Source organism: Lonchura striata, chromosome 2 (genome assembly GCF_046129695.1).
Source record: "Lonchura striata isolate bLonStr1 chromosome 2, bLonStr1.mat, whole genome shotgun sequence".
NCBI lineage: Eukaryota > Metazoa > Chordata > Aves > Passeriformes > Estrildidae > Lonchura > Lonchura striata.
Window position 1 is genome coordinate 39,858,625 of NC_134604.1, and position 14,328 is coordinate 39,872,952.

The 14,328-nt window shown below is 37.1% G+C and overlaps 1 protein-coding gene across 3 annotated transcripts; it reads right to left on the reverse strand.

Annotated features, from left to right (window-relative positions):
* Positions 1-3,305: 3,305 nt before the first annotated feature.
* On the reverse strand, positions 3,306-14,274 carry FAM76B (family with sequence similarity 76 member B). Of its 3 annotated transcripts, none has more exons than XM_021544963.3 (10): positions 14,081-14,274; positions 13,917-13,981; positions 13,417-13,471; positions 11,736-11,891; positions 10,681-10,877; positions 8,676-8,723; positions 8,394-8,474; positions 7,587-7,719; positions 4,783-4,884; positions 3,306-4,140 (listed from the first exon to the last, which is right to left on the reverse strand). In XM_021544963.3, exons 1-10 carry the CDS (start codon positions 14,183-14,185, stop codon positions 4,051-4,053), a joined length of 1,032 nt encoding a protein of 343 aa, XP_021400638.1. In that variant the 5' UTR covers positions 14,186-14,274; the 3' UTR covers positions 3,306-4,050. The 3 variants fall into 3 exon arrangements, with proteins under 3 accessions (XP_021400638.1, XP_077637464.1, XP_021400639.1); XM_077781338.1 differs by having other exon boundaries at positions 7,587-7,722; XM_021544964.3 differs by lacking the exon at positions 8,394-8,474 and having other exon boundaries at positions 7,587-7,722; positions 14,081-14,272.
* Positions 14,275-14,328: the final 54 nt, after the last annotated feature.

The following is a 14,328-nucleotide window of genomic DNA, read 5'->3' on the forward strand; positions in this document are numbered from 1 at the left end:
CTTCAAGGACAATATCTGTCTAATGTGTAAGAATACAGAGATAATCACTTGGGAGTCATATAGGGGAACTTGTACCACTACCCAGCTGGGGTTATGGTATGCAGTGATCTGTTGCAGTTTTGCCTGTTTTTTTTTGACTTTCACAGTTATGATTAACTGCTGAAAAGGTGGATGTTACATCTTTGGATTTCAATTTAATCAAGTGGTTTATTTGTTCATTTCTAAAACCTGAACTCTAATATTGCTAAAAACAAACAAACCCCAACAAAACCAAAAATCTCCCATAAGCAATGCTGCATTTTACAGATATATAAAATGTGTATCTCTTAAAAAACCCTAGCTGTGTGATTCACCACATTGTATAAACAAGTAACATGGGATCTCAGAACTCTCTCTTCCCCATTAACCCTGACACCCTACTCCTTTCTCCAGGAGCATCACAAATATCTCCTTTCACCTCAATAATCCCCTTGTCTGATACCCCCTACTTCTTCTGTGGGATTCAACGGAAGTAATTTTATATATCAGTACTTCTTTCATGAGGAAAGCTAAATAATTGCACAGAATATATCAGAAAATGTAACTTCTATTGCAGTACCAATATTTTAGTTATAATTTGAATGAATAAAAATGACATGAAAAACTTTTACTCCATTTTAAAAACTATAGTTTATAATCATAAACATCAGTGTTTTCATAAAAAGCAGTGGGGCTTCTGAACTTTTTTTAGGTACTAAAGACCATAAAGAACTGCCTGAATGCCTATATACAGGTTCTATCAGTTTAAATCTTACTTTAAGGAAATTTGCTTCAAATGATGCAAATCTCTTTTCAGGAGTCAATTGGTTACATGGCCAGTTACACACATTCTGCATGTGTCACATGGAAGCCACACCTAAAGTACACTTTAAAAATAAATGGCTTCAAAGCTGCTGTTGCAAGTTGGCATTAAAATCAGTCTGAGAACAATCTAGTATTAGAACAGCATATTGTTCATTAATATACCTAACACAAACAGTTTTGAGATGATCTGAAACTAAAAGATTCTCCCCTTCTCAGTAATTGCCTTGACCTAGATAGACAGAGAATCTTACTCTCTTGTTGGACTTGGTTTTTTTGGTTGTTTTGCGTGTTTCTTTTTTGGTTTTGCTTCTTTTTTTTTTTTTTTTTTTTCTGTTTTGAACTTTAATTCTTGAATGAGAAGTATTCTTCTGGATAGGGGAACGACAAAGATTGATTGCTGAGAAAAATAGAGGAGCCACTGTGACTGACAGCCAGCAGGATGCTGGCATAGGCACTTAAATCCTCCTGACACAAGAAAGGGAACAAAGAAATTATCAATGTCACTTCATGTGTTTTTCTTCTCGATAGGAAAATATTTCTATATATTATAATTCTGTTGTAGAAAACAAATATTTTCATGAGACTAAGTAATCTCTAGCTCTAGTTTGTTACAATCTGTAGACAGCCCAAGGTGTCTAATCTTAACAGAAATTGAAATATTAAATTCTGTCCATCTTTTGGCCACAGACTTTTAGTGAGTGACATAGCATGAAATAAGGATTTTTGAATAATTTTTAAAGGACAGATTAATGTTTTGACAATATTTTATTGTGAAACATTGGATTTAGAAAAGGTACAAAATGTCAACGGTCAGATGTGTGCCAGTACAGGATTTCAATTATCTATACATGTGGACAGCTGAACAGCTTCACTGCAGAACATGAATTTGGACAAACTATCTAAAAGGGGGCTGCAATATTCACAGGCTTAAAATACATAAATAACTTGAGCCAAAATGGCCATTACTGGTCAAAGCTAATCAACATCTGGAAACAGGCTAAGAAGCACAATACAGTACAACAATCTCCTCGCAGATCCACGTTTAAAGAACATCAGTTTATTATGTCAATAATCTACAGCTCCAGAACATGATTCTCAGGACTGGGATTCAGTTGGCTAGTTAAGAACTTTAAAAAATTAATGTTAAAAATGAGATTATGTAAGAAAACCCACAGGTATTTAATTCAAACTAAACACTCTGAAATCCCCAAAAATTCTTCTGATTGGGATTTATGAAGTCAATTACTTCTAATACAGAACTTTTGCTTGTTTCTTTTAAATGTCCTGAATGCAGCTTGAACTGATATAATTAAGTATTCTTAATTCAAACATTTAATTTTGTGATGCATTTCTGTATTTTAAAACTCATTTCACCGAGTATGGGTCACCTTCAAAATGGAAAAGAAAATACCCAAATATTAATTCTGAGTTAATAAAAGTCATAAATGTTTATACTAAAAAAATTAATAACAACCCCAAAGATAGCAGCATTCTCTACCCTAATTTAATGTTTAAAGAAGAGCTTTCATAAACTTACAAAGTCGATTTTAGGGTATAAAAATACACACATGCTATATGAAAAAACATAGCTCAAGTTTTTCATATTTTTCAGTAGTCTGTCACTGCTGGAATGCATTTGAACTACTGAGAAAGTGTTCATAGTTCAGTACCTGGGTGAACAGCCAAGGGTCTATAGACTTTTGTTCTTCAATTAAAAATGTGTAGCTGTTTCTACACAATTAAGCTTGCTGAAATATCAACAGCTACCATGTTACCAGCCAGTATCCAGAGCTGACTCAAACCTTCACCTTCCTTTTATGCTGATTCATAACTTACCTTCCTGAACATATACCTTGGGGTATACTAAATTATTGTTTAATAGAAATTTCTGAATATGACTCAAGTCCATTAGGAGCAAAGCTAACCTTAAACTGATGCAATTTAGAATGAAAATCCACCCAAACATTAAAACCCACCCTATGACACCACATCCATTCCTTGAATTAATTTTAAGACCATCAGTTTTGGCTACTCTTTTCTTAGTGTGCATCTTCAGTGAGGGATGTGAATCTTGCAGTTCATTAAGAATCACCATGAGTTACAACCAAGTACGTTAATTCAGACAATGGGGAATAAATGCATTTAAAACTTTGAGTGTGTATCACTAGCTAAGGATGTAATATTGGAGTACAATGTCTGCTATGGAATTAAAATTAGTGCTGTGCCAAATGGGAAAATGTATAAACAAACCACAAACTCCAGTGTGGCAGAAAAAAAATTGTTTTTTGTTTAGGACGTATTTGGCATAAGCAGCACTAATAAAATTCTACACCTCACAGACACAAGCTACAAAGGTTATCTAAAGCCAATACTCACTGTCCATCAATCATCTAGCCAGCTCTTAATGCTGCCTCGAGCACTGCACTAGCCACTTTGATCTTTCAGATTCCTCTGTACACACATTTATATTTACATAAAACATTTATTAAACATGATTTTTAAAACATAAAAACCTTATGTACAAAATACCAACATTCCTATAAATAAACAGTTGGAGAAAGGCACTTGCAAGAAAAGTCTACAGTAAATCTTACAAAAACCACACTGCCTCTGTTACTGTACAATAGATAATCTTTCAGTCAGTCCCTATCACAAGAATGTAAAACACTAATTACTTGTTATAACTAAGAATATAACCGTTACAGTCGTATTTACACGTACATATATGCCTCTTTTTAGTTCCACTTGAGAGCACCATGATTTTCATTCCAAATTTATATTTTCATACAAAGTAAAAGAACAGTTGCCAGAAACCAGTGTTCAGTGTCATTGCAGATTCATGAACTTTTGGCTGACATCATTATAGTTTAAAAGACTCAGTTGCTACTTTGTAAAAAGTACACCTAGTTTGTTATTGCATGTTGTCCTTTCAGAGAGAGCACTGCTATGTTCTCTATGCAATTGTTTAATACTATTGCTGGCAAAAGGTTTCCAATATCAAAAAAATAAAAACATTCTTCAAGCCAGTTGAAGTATTTCATCTGAACAGTAACTAAAAAATGCTGCATATTAATTATAAAAACATGTAGGAAACATGCCAACTAATCTGGTGTGCAAAAATATTTTTTCCACTACACAGGATTTTAAGGGCTTCACAGAATTACTCAAATGTACATTGAGTAGCAAACCCCACAATGAACCAGTTCCTCAAGGAGATGTGAGGATATTCCCACTTTTATCAAACTTTTTACCCTTTGACAATGCTGCGACCTGTTTGAGCAGTTCTCTGTTTTTGGCCTGCAATACAAATTAAAAATGTATGAGTTACTGAAATAGTAGTGTCATGTGTGTTGCATTTATGAACAAATTCTCAAAATGTACATGCTAAGAACATTCAGAGAAGGTAATGATCACTTTTCAAAGATCTGTAGATGTTTTTTGATATGCATAGTCTGTCTTCAGAGAAAGTAACCACACTCCCCACATCTCACAATTTAGTATATCCACTATTGCACTGAGTGTCTGCTCAGTCTGTGATTTGTAAAGTAACTAATTCAGGCTTTCCTCCTGATAAAGCATACTTTAACAAGAGACATCTAGCTGCCACTGTGTTATTGCTGAATGCTTAAATCAGATCCATAGCCCAATGACAACTGATAAATTGTCAAGAGAACAGACACAAAAAATAAACTTTGAGAAAACATGTAAGGTAAGGCTTTACCTTTTAAAGTTCAAAGAGTGAGTTTAACTCATATGGAGACTGTCTGTTAACTGCAGAACTGCTGTACAATGCATCCAAAGTTAAGCATGGCAATGACCACTCATGAACTTGTTACTACTGCATTGAGTGAACAATCCTGAGTGAACATGCTGAGTGAACAGTTTGAATATATGATTCCATGAGAAGTTTTTCCCAAGCACTGATAAGCAATTACACACCTGCAACTGTTCCACAGTTTCCTTGTGAGCTTTCTCCATACTGTTCATCTTTGTCCTCAAGTTGGACTCTTGGTACTGGAAGTCTGCCTTCAATTCTGTCAACTTAAAAACACAGATTTTATGAAGATTCCTCAAACTGCAACAGGATACATCTTCTAGTCAATATATGAAATCATCAGCAAAGGCTCAGGAATCTCAGGAAACATTGTATTTATTTACTATTGCAGTACTGACAGCTCAGCACTTGAGAAGCAATTTGAAAAAATCTGTATACCTATTTTATATGCAGAAAGCAACTGCAGTAATATAACCGTACTGTTGGCTCAGGATTTTGTATAGAACAGGCTAAACCTCAACAAAAAAAATTCAAATACAAGACTGGTGATTTATAACGTTTGCCGTTCTTTCAGCCATGAGATGCTTACCACAATCTTCAGTTACATCTCTCAGTTATATGGTGTGGTAACACCCAAAAAATCTTCCCTACAAAGATAATAAAAAGGATGTTTTTGTGTCCTTCTACACTACATTTTGTCCTAAGCAGAAGGGAAAATATATACAATGTATACATTCCAGATTTATTAGGAAACGAAGCCTCTTTGCTAGCAAAGATGCCTGCCATAACAAACCAGAGCATACCCTCCTAAAGTGACTACCAAGACTCCTATTGCCAACCTTAGTATGTGTTAAATCACAAGTAGTGAAACAGACATTGTTCAAAAGAACAGGCAATCAGGTCAAGTGCAGCTGTGTTGCTATAATGGTACATAACTCACTGAACACACACTGCTGCTCAAGGCATGCACTTATGGCTGTTGTAGACTGCATGGCATCCGGTGCAAACCCACATAGCTCACACTAAATATAAAAAAAACTATGGTAGTGTTGCACCACAGTGAAGTATGCAACTAGCCAAGCAAACACACTACCTGTGAACACTCAGCAAACTGTGGTCCTGTCCTAATAATGAAGTCTCAAGGCCCCACAATAATGTGATAATGTTTTGGTTTCTCGTTACCGTTTTGTGCAGAAAGACAAACAAGGCTAGTACTGCAAATAATAAGCACTGATAATGACATGGCTGATACCTTGACTCATAAAAGAAAGTGATGAATAAGTATTATCTGTAAAACTGGTGTACTGAGCTGTTTTTGTTGCCATGCTATACAATTCAGATGTTTTACTTTTGGAGCATTCAAAACTGTTCAAATGCTGTCCCTCACAAATCTTGAGACATGACCTTAACAGCAATCTCCCACAGGTATGGCTCAGGCTTTTCACCTAGTACATGTCTTCAAACTTACTATCTCACAGTGAAAAAAAAAATCTGCAGTATGTTCATTTGTTGTAATTTTTTCAGCAATCCAAACAGTGTATAATGTGTTCAGCTTTTGTCCTCCCTGCAGCAGCTGAAAAAGGAAGTGACATTCTGAAAGTGAGGACTTTGTGCCTGAAGGAGACTAAGTTTGAAGAACTCTGAAGTTAAATAGATTTTGCAGCGAGGATATTAAATTCAATAGATGCTCTCCCTATGGAAACAGCACAAAACAAGTCACTACAGTGGTTATGCAGAAGTAGGTGACATTTCCTTACCTACCACTTTTGTTAGCTTTGCCCAGTAGATTGAAAATAAAAAGAGATAAGTGAATTTTCTACTGACTCATGATCTTCTCCTGGCTTTATAAGAGAGAGATCAGAGCCTAATGCCTGTCCTCTGAAGAAAACACCTAAAGAGAATTCATGACAGACTGCTCTGCTCTTTCACATTAAACACTTAAAGGCTTAAATAGCATGTACTTCCAACATTAGGTATATATTAACAGTGACATAAATCAAAATAGGTTCAATATCCTTTACAAAACAAACTATGTGTAGAAATGAAGATACTGAACTATGGTTTAAAAGTGGAAGCAATTTCCTTTCAGTATGAATGAGTTTTTCTTAACCATCAGTGTTTGGTAGGGTACTATGTGTTCACAGCCCAAATTTTAGTTAAAACACCAATAAATTTGTTTGGAATACAATTCCATAACCTACTCAATCCTGAACAGACATTTTAGAGCCACTGTTACCGTGCTCTAGAATGCACATAGTTATTCAGATGGCAGAGAAATAAAATAAATGTAAATCAAAGTGTGTATTTGTTGTTATTTCTTTTTTCTTGTTAGCCATTAGTTTGTTTGAAGGGTGAATCTTCTGTAAGAGTTCTGCTGCAGCCACTCGGGCCTATGATTTCACTTAACTTTTGATGACTGACAGCCACTTAATCCAAACTTTTCTTCTAGTCTCTGACTACCCACAAAGACTTGACAACCCACAGTACACATACTTACTTACATACATACTTACTAATCCTATAAAAACAAACCACTTAATTTTCAAACACTACAAATGTAAATTTGAATATCGCTTTATTATGGCTAGAGTTGCTTTAGTCTAAAATTAAATAAAAACTATGCTAAATTCAGTATGGCTACTACTCTTTGTCATGACTCAGTTAAGAGCATGTAAAACATGCAAACTACTGTCCAGCACTTTATCCATGACCTGTGGCATGCAGCCTGAGTAATAGGCTAACTTTTTCATGGCTGAAGTGAGGTAAGATGAATTACTTTGACTTAATAAACAAAATATATTCATGATACAAATGTCCAAAAGTTTTCCTTCAGATGTTAAGATCTGATTAGCTGCTATATAAAACAACAGTATCTGACTTTTGTTATCTTATTGTTTTGACATTTTTAGGAGACTACAAAGCAGAAAACAAAACTGGAAAGTTCTTATTAAGCAGGTGCAATTTTTACCTTTTTATCTTTCTCTAAAATAGTCTGATCTCTTTGCTGCAGAAGACGTTTAAGTGACATTACTTCTTCTTTCAGCTGACTTATGAGGACAAAGTTGTCGGTTCCTCCACTATCTGCAGACTGATTTATAGAGCTACTAAAAATGAAAACCAAGAGTTACTTACAGTGTCAAAAGAAAAAAGAAAACCACTTAAAAAAATTCAAATTCAAGAATTAATAATTCCATAAACATCCTTAAGGACTAATGCAAAAAAAGTATGTACCTGACAGAAATGGATGCAACTGGCAAATTACCTTACTAATGGCACACATTACATACACCTGCAGAAATATAATTCAGTATTAGCTTTTGAGGGGGACAAATACTTTTTGACTGAAGCAGCCACTTTTAACTTTCATTCTGACCATTTGGCCAGAGACAGACTAAAGATTCAGGCTCCCACATTAAGGTTCAAAATAATTCTCCAGATACTGGGCTAGCTTAAAGCAGCAGGTTCTACCCTGCATCTAACTGATCAAACAATTTCCCAATGTGAGGGAACACCACTGGGTTGATAACTGTTACCTTATACATAAGCTTTGTTTAATTTTGCCCCAAACAGTTTAAAAGCAGGAAAATAACTGCTAGTTTTCTGCAAATAAAGTAATTTAATTGACTGACAGCATTCAGATGCCACCCAATAATCCATCTGGCAGGACACAAGTTTCACATCCCTCATTCTTCAGGCAAACAAAGAAAGGCAACTGGCCACAAATCAGTGCTCTCTTTGGTTGAAATGGCTCAGCTTTACAAAAATGTAACTTTACCTATCTCCATTTGATGGCTTGGATTCCAGTTTGGGTTTTTTCTTTGGAGTTTCATTCTGAATAGCTGCAGAGGATTTATGGCTGAAATCAAACAAAATGTAAACCTAAAGCCTCATACTATGCAACTCTCTAATATCACCATTTGGTACATGAAAAAAAGACTAACTCATGCTCCTAGGTGGAATGCTAGAGACTAGCCAGAAATGCAAGAACAAAAAAAATTATTTAAATGAAAACTGCAAAATAAATTAAAAGAAAATTAATTAAGAATATAATATTTACCTCTGTTTCCATAGTCCCTGATCTTGTTCTGGACTCAGATTGCTGATTCTGAAATATGTGAAATGTACTTGGTAACTGATCAAACATGCCATTATTTGTAAGTTTACATGAATGGTATCTGTACTAGAGAAAAATCCTTCCCCTCTTTATTTTTTCCTAATATGGTGATCATTTATGAATTTTCAGTTGGACACTGGAGTTCCTGGCCATGGTTTAGTATGTCAGGATGCTATAAAATTATTTCTCCGCTAAATATCTACACTATTACAAGTCACAAGGGGTAGACCTCAAGACTGATGGCTAAGCCTTTTTGCTGATACCTCACAATTTTTGCGAACTTTGTCTTGCTAATCTTGTATTCAGCCAGCTAGCAGCTCTCCTGGGATCCCTATGGCGCGGCCCCCAACATCCCTATACTGCCATTTGAACATTGCCTGAAATGGTGCTCATTTGGCACCATAAGAGTAAAGTTAAGTTTTGGATGCCTGAAAATAATTGCTTCTTGGGTGTAACCATTTATTTTCAATTGTTTCAAAAGGAACTAATAAAGAACACTGATACAGGAATGTTAGAAATGAAGAAGAATGCACTGAGTGAAATCGTTCAAAGAATCTGTATTTCTACCTCATTGTCTCTATTGTCTGATCTTAACAAAAACTGAAATGGTCAGGGGAAAAGAGTCTTATTAATTGGACCAGAAGCAATGGACCTGTGGCACTCTACAGAAAAAAAAAGGTGGGAAGCCAGGAACATTGTGATCTGTAGCAATATGCGTACTGTTATAAGTCTTGAGTATATCAGAAGCTCTGTCCAGTAGTAAAGAGCTTATTTTTTTTATTTAATCCCTACTGTACCTGTGCCAAAAGCATTAAATTAGATTTAACTTTCTGTAATTAAATTTTCAGCAGAGATTTGAAAGAACAGGAACAGTACAATAACTCTATGCACAGACAAGAATAATTTTTTTCTTTGAATTCCTAAAACACTAAATCTTATTTCTTTCTTTTTAAAAGTGAAAGTATGGACCTTTCTCTTTTACTCATTACCAATATAATTTCATCTTATTTTGCTTCTATCTTTAAGTCACACTTAGGCAAGTTTCAGACAAGATTAAAAATTATAAGCACTAGAAACTGAAGTTTAGAAGGAAAGTGTCTGTGTGTCTGGGGTCAGGATCATTACCACTGCAGACACAGTATAAAAAGTAAGTAGTTCTGAAGTTATGCTGTCACAAATCTATCAATGAAAATAAGAATAATAACTACTATTATAGCAGCACAAAATCCAAAATGAATTCTGGAGTTTATGACTAATTAAATTTGGTATGTACATTAAGATTGGTATGCTGCTTATGCCACGGCCAGAGAGGATGTGTTGAGAAAAGCTGCAGAAAATGGGAGAAAACTATGTGAAATGTTATTAGAGTGACAGTAACTGAACCGACAGTCTTATGTCCCTATGTCTGTATCACAGCTGCTCCCAAACTGCCTACTCCAGCAAGACTTGATTATAAAAGCTAGCAAAGAGGTACAAACTGGTCCTAGACAGCAGGCAATCACGCACTGTTGTTTCTGCTTCTCCTCTTAACTGTGAGTATTCGTACACAAATAAGTCAGGGTGAAGTGAGTCAGGATGAAGATTCTCACTGCTAAAACACCTTTGGCAAATGCAGGTACCACACAGCAGTTCTGTGTAGAAACCCAAATACAAGTTTGCCCTCAAGTAACATGTTCCTATAGCCATTCCATAAGCCTTTTTTCTAGCCTTCTTACCAATTTTAACATCACCTAGTTTGACAATCACCAAGAATTCTCTTTTTTTTTTTTTAAATGAACCACCTTCCTTTAAACTCTAAGAATCCAAGGACTTTGAAAGACCATGAAGAACAATGCTCTGCTACTGCTTTTGACACCATGGTTTAAATAGTTTTCCTTACAACTCAGTACAAACAGAACACAGAAGATGAAGAGCTACCAACAACTATTTCAATTTTTGAAATACTTACTTATGATGACTGCTGCTGTGACGATGATGATGGTGGTGATGGTGGTGGTGTTTTGAATGATGCTGGTCTTTCTCAGTAAGAGATGAGGATGAGGAATTAGAATGTGAAGATCCCAGGCTCTTCCTCTGTTCTTTTGTCTTCTGTAACACTCTCTTGTAGGACAGCGTGCAGAGCCAACACAACAACTTTCCATCAACCTTTTGAGAAATAATTCAGGTTTTATTTCCAAATATATTGCACTAGAGAGACGTACTCAGTGTTTGCAATAAGATTTTGTTTCACTTCACCCACTATCATTGGGAAAACCAGACATCTTTGCTATGAAACATCGTTATTGTATCTCCAGTATATGTAAGTTTCTTTTAGTAATGTGAATCTTATTTCACTTGTCCTTTAAAGTTATGCTACAAAGAGTCCTAGCAATTTTTGGACCTGCTCTACAATGCAGAAATAACAAAAACTTTTTAAAAGGACGAGTCTTTTTTACAACGTTGTTACTTGTACCAAGTAAATTCTTCTGTAAAAACAGCATTATCCTTGGGTTCAGTCAAGAGGCTTTTGAGGTCATTTTCTCAGCACCTTCTGGAATGAGAAAGTGGCACTCACCAAAGCTATTTAACAAAACAGAACACAAAGGGCTGCTCAGAGCAGTCTACCTCTCTGGTGCTCTACTTAAAGGCAAGGCAGGCAAATAAGAAGAGGTAAAGTGACAGACTCAAGTTATGAACATACAAGAAATCCAACGGATAGGAAAAAAAAGTAAAATAAATATCAAAATATGAGGAGCTGTTGAGCTGTTTAACTTCTGTTCCCCAGATACAACTGTCTGCGAACACATATGCCTATTTTCACAAAAAATGATTTAATTAAAAGTTAGCTCAGTAGCTAAAGTAACAATTGCAAGTTACAAAATTTAATTAAAATATTGTAAAGCACATATCAGCAACTTGAATCTAGTATTAGAGAACTTAAGACACATTCCTGTTAATCTTTGTCTTCTGAAAGAGGAACACTATTGTCAGCCTAAGCCATGAGAGATGTGGAACAAAGCCTACCTTCCTTCTTCCCTCCTCTTTTCGATCAAAAGCACATTGCTGTTTGCACTGCTCACAGGTCTGGGGTGGACCATACTTCTTCTCTGAGTTGGTGCAACGCTGGCATTTTGTGCCAATAAATGCTGCAATAATGTTACAATACTGACAAGGCTTGGGCTGAAAAAAAAAGTCAATACATTTGTATTTGCAGTAATGAAACTTCTGCTATTTCAATTCATACAATCATGCTTCGAAACTGGAAGAGTTTCAAATAATCTACCTTAAAGAACCTTTTTCCTACCATTTTTATCTTCAGTGTTAAACTTTTCCTCTAAAGTGATGCTTCTGCAAGGATTAAAACCAGCCTAGACTTTCCATGAAAACCCAGACACAAAAAAAGAAGCACACATCTATCTGGTTACTAATCTCTACACCTACTGCATTTTATTTTTTTAAATATATTTTTTAAAATATATTTTCTCTCAGTCTTGCCACACTACTTAAGAAATTACTTGCACAACTTTAAAATAAGAGTAATCAAGTGATATTTTTTAGACTGGAAGTCTCTGATGGCATCCCTCTCCTTTGCACAGCTCAGGGATTCAATAACCCTACAGTTCCAAGATTAGTATCCTAATCCCTGAAATTCTGCAGGAAACTTAAAAAAAAACCAAACCAAAACAAAAAAAAACCCTACCACCAAACAAAAAGCAATCAAATAGATCTGAACTATCAGGTCAGGTTATCAACTTTTATATCATACAGTCAACTAGACTAATAGAGTGCTGAAAAATAAAATTGATGTCAGTTTTCATAGGTTAGAAGTGGCTCATTATCTTCAGTGCAGTTCTTTTTTTTGATGAACTACTGATAAAATCGTTGATGGTTCTGTCCTGCAATTCATTTTGCTGCAATTTAAGCTTCTGAAAGCAATTCTTTGTTCAGTTTACATACACATTCACAAAGTGCCTGACTACATACCAACAGCTATTACGCTTCTCAAAAAAGTTGAATTTCAACTAATACAGTTTATGTCAAATATAGCGAAGTCATGCCTTTTTGTTTCACAAGATTATTTTGATACCTCCTAAAAACTCATATCTGCACAGTAGCTCAGATAGAATGTGTGCATTCATATGATAGAAAAATTAATTTTTCCAACAGAACTGAAGCTAAAATACAACATGAGAAAATATAAAGTAACATGAATGCTGATAATACTCCAAATCTTTTGTACCTATTAGTTTAACACGATTAATATGCATTTTTTAAGACTTACGTTATATAAAGTATGTGGTATTACTAGACTTCCACATTTACCACTTGTTAAGAACAATGAGAGCTAATGGTCTTCCTGCCATGAAGCATGTGCTTATGAAAATATGCAGGGAATAATGGAACGTGTGTGGTGTGAAATAACATTGCTTTGTTACAAATAGCTATATTGAAATTATTCTTAACTGTTAAGCTATATATTACCTAAATGGGTTTCAATTTGGGAAAAGAAACAGTAGCCCACAGAGGAAATCAGGATATGTCAGGCTTTTCCATCACCTTTCTAGATGGCAATCTATAGTGTGGATTTGTTTGGTTTTTTTTTTCCTCAAAAGAAAATAAGAAGATTAGTAGCAAGAGAATTTTGTTTTTGGTTTGAAGCACAAACAAGCTAAACTTCAGCATAAAGAACCAAGTAACTACTCACCGTTCCGAACTGCTTCACGTTTTGGGCACATTTCTTGCATATTGTGTTGGTTTTGCTAAAGAGATAAAATAGCACAACATTGAATTAGGTGACAAACATGCACTTTGACATTGTTCCCCATGCAATTACTTGCAAGCAGACTCTGAGAAGACTTGGGTTGGAAGGGACCTCCAAGGCAGAGTCACCCAGAGCGGCGACACAGGAACGCGTGCAGGCGGATCCTGAGCGTCTCCAGAGAGGGAGACCCCATCACCTCCCTGGGCAGCCTGATGCAGTGCTCTGCCACCCTCAGTGTAAGTAAGTTCTTATGTAGAGGTGAAACTTCTTGTGTTTTAGTGTATGGCCACGGCTCCTCGTCCTGTCGCTGGGCACCACCCGCTTGGCACCCGCCTCGGAGGTATTTACATGCATTGATGGATCCCCTCTCAGCCTGCTCTTCTCGGGACCGGCCAGGCCCCGCTCGTGCCACCGCGCCCGGCCCCGAGCAGAACCCGCCGTACCTCTCCTGCTGGAACTCGGAGCGGCAGTAGGTGCACTTCACGATGGGGTGGGCGATGCGGCACTCCTGCGGGGACAGCGCCGCGTTACTGCCCGCCGAGCCCCGGCCCCGCTCCGCCCCCGCCCGCCGCCCCAACAGCAGCCCCGGCCGGGGCCGCCGCCGCACCTTGCACAGCTGCTGGCCCTGCGAGAGCTCCTCGAACGGGTACCGCTGGTTGCACTTGGTGCAGGCATAAAGCGCCGGGGCGGCCGCCGCGCCCGCCGCCGCCATCCGGCGGGGCGGACACGGGCGGGCCGAGGGAGGGGAATGGGGAGGTGCCGCCGGGGCGAGGGACGGAGCGGCCGCCGGGGCCGCCGAGGAGGAGCCGGGGCCGCCGCCGCCGTCCCGGTGCCGCTGCCGCCGGTGCCGCCCTG

Excerpts from the sequence above, each read along its gene's own strand:
- FAM76B (XM_077781338.1), bottom strand. The coding sequence starts at position 14,185 with ATGGCGGCGGCGGGCGCGGCGGCCGCCCCGGCGCTTTATGCCTGCACC. Across the intron at positions 4,885-7,586 it reads TTTTAGAGAAAGATAAAAAG|TTGACAGAATTGAAGGCAGA; the intron begins GTAAAAATTGCA and ends TGTGTTTTTAAG. Across the intron at positions 4,141-4,782 it reads AAACTGTGGAACAGTTGCAG|GCCAAAAACAGAGAACTGCT; the intron begins GTGTGTAATTGC and ends TTTGTATTGCAG.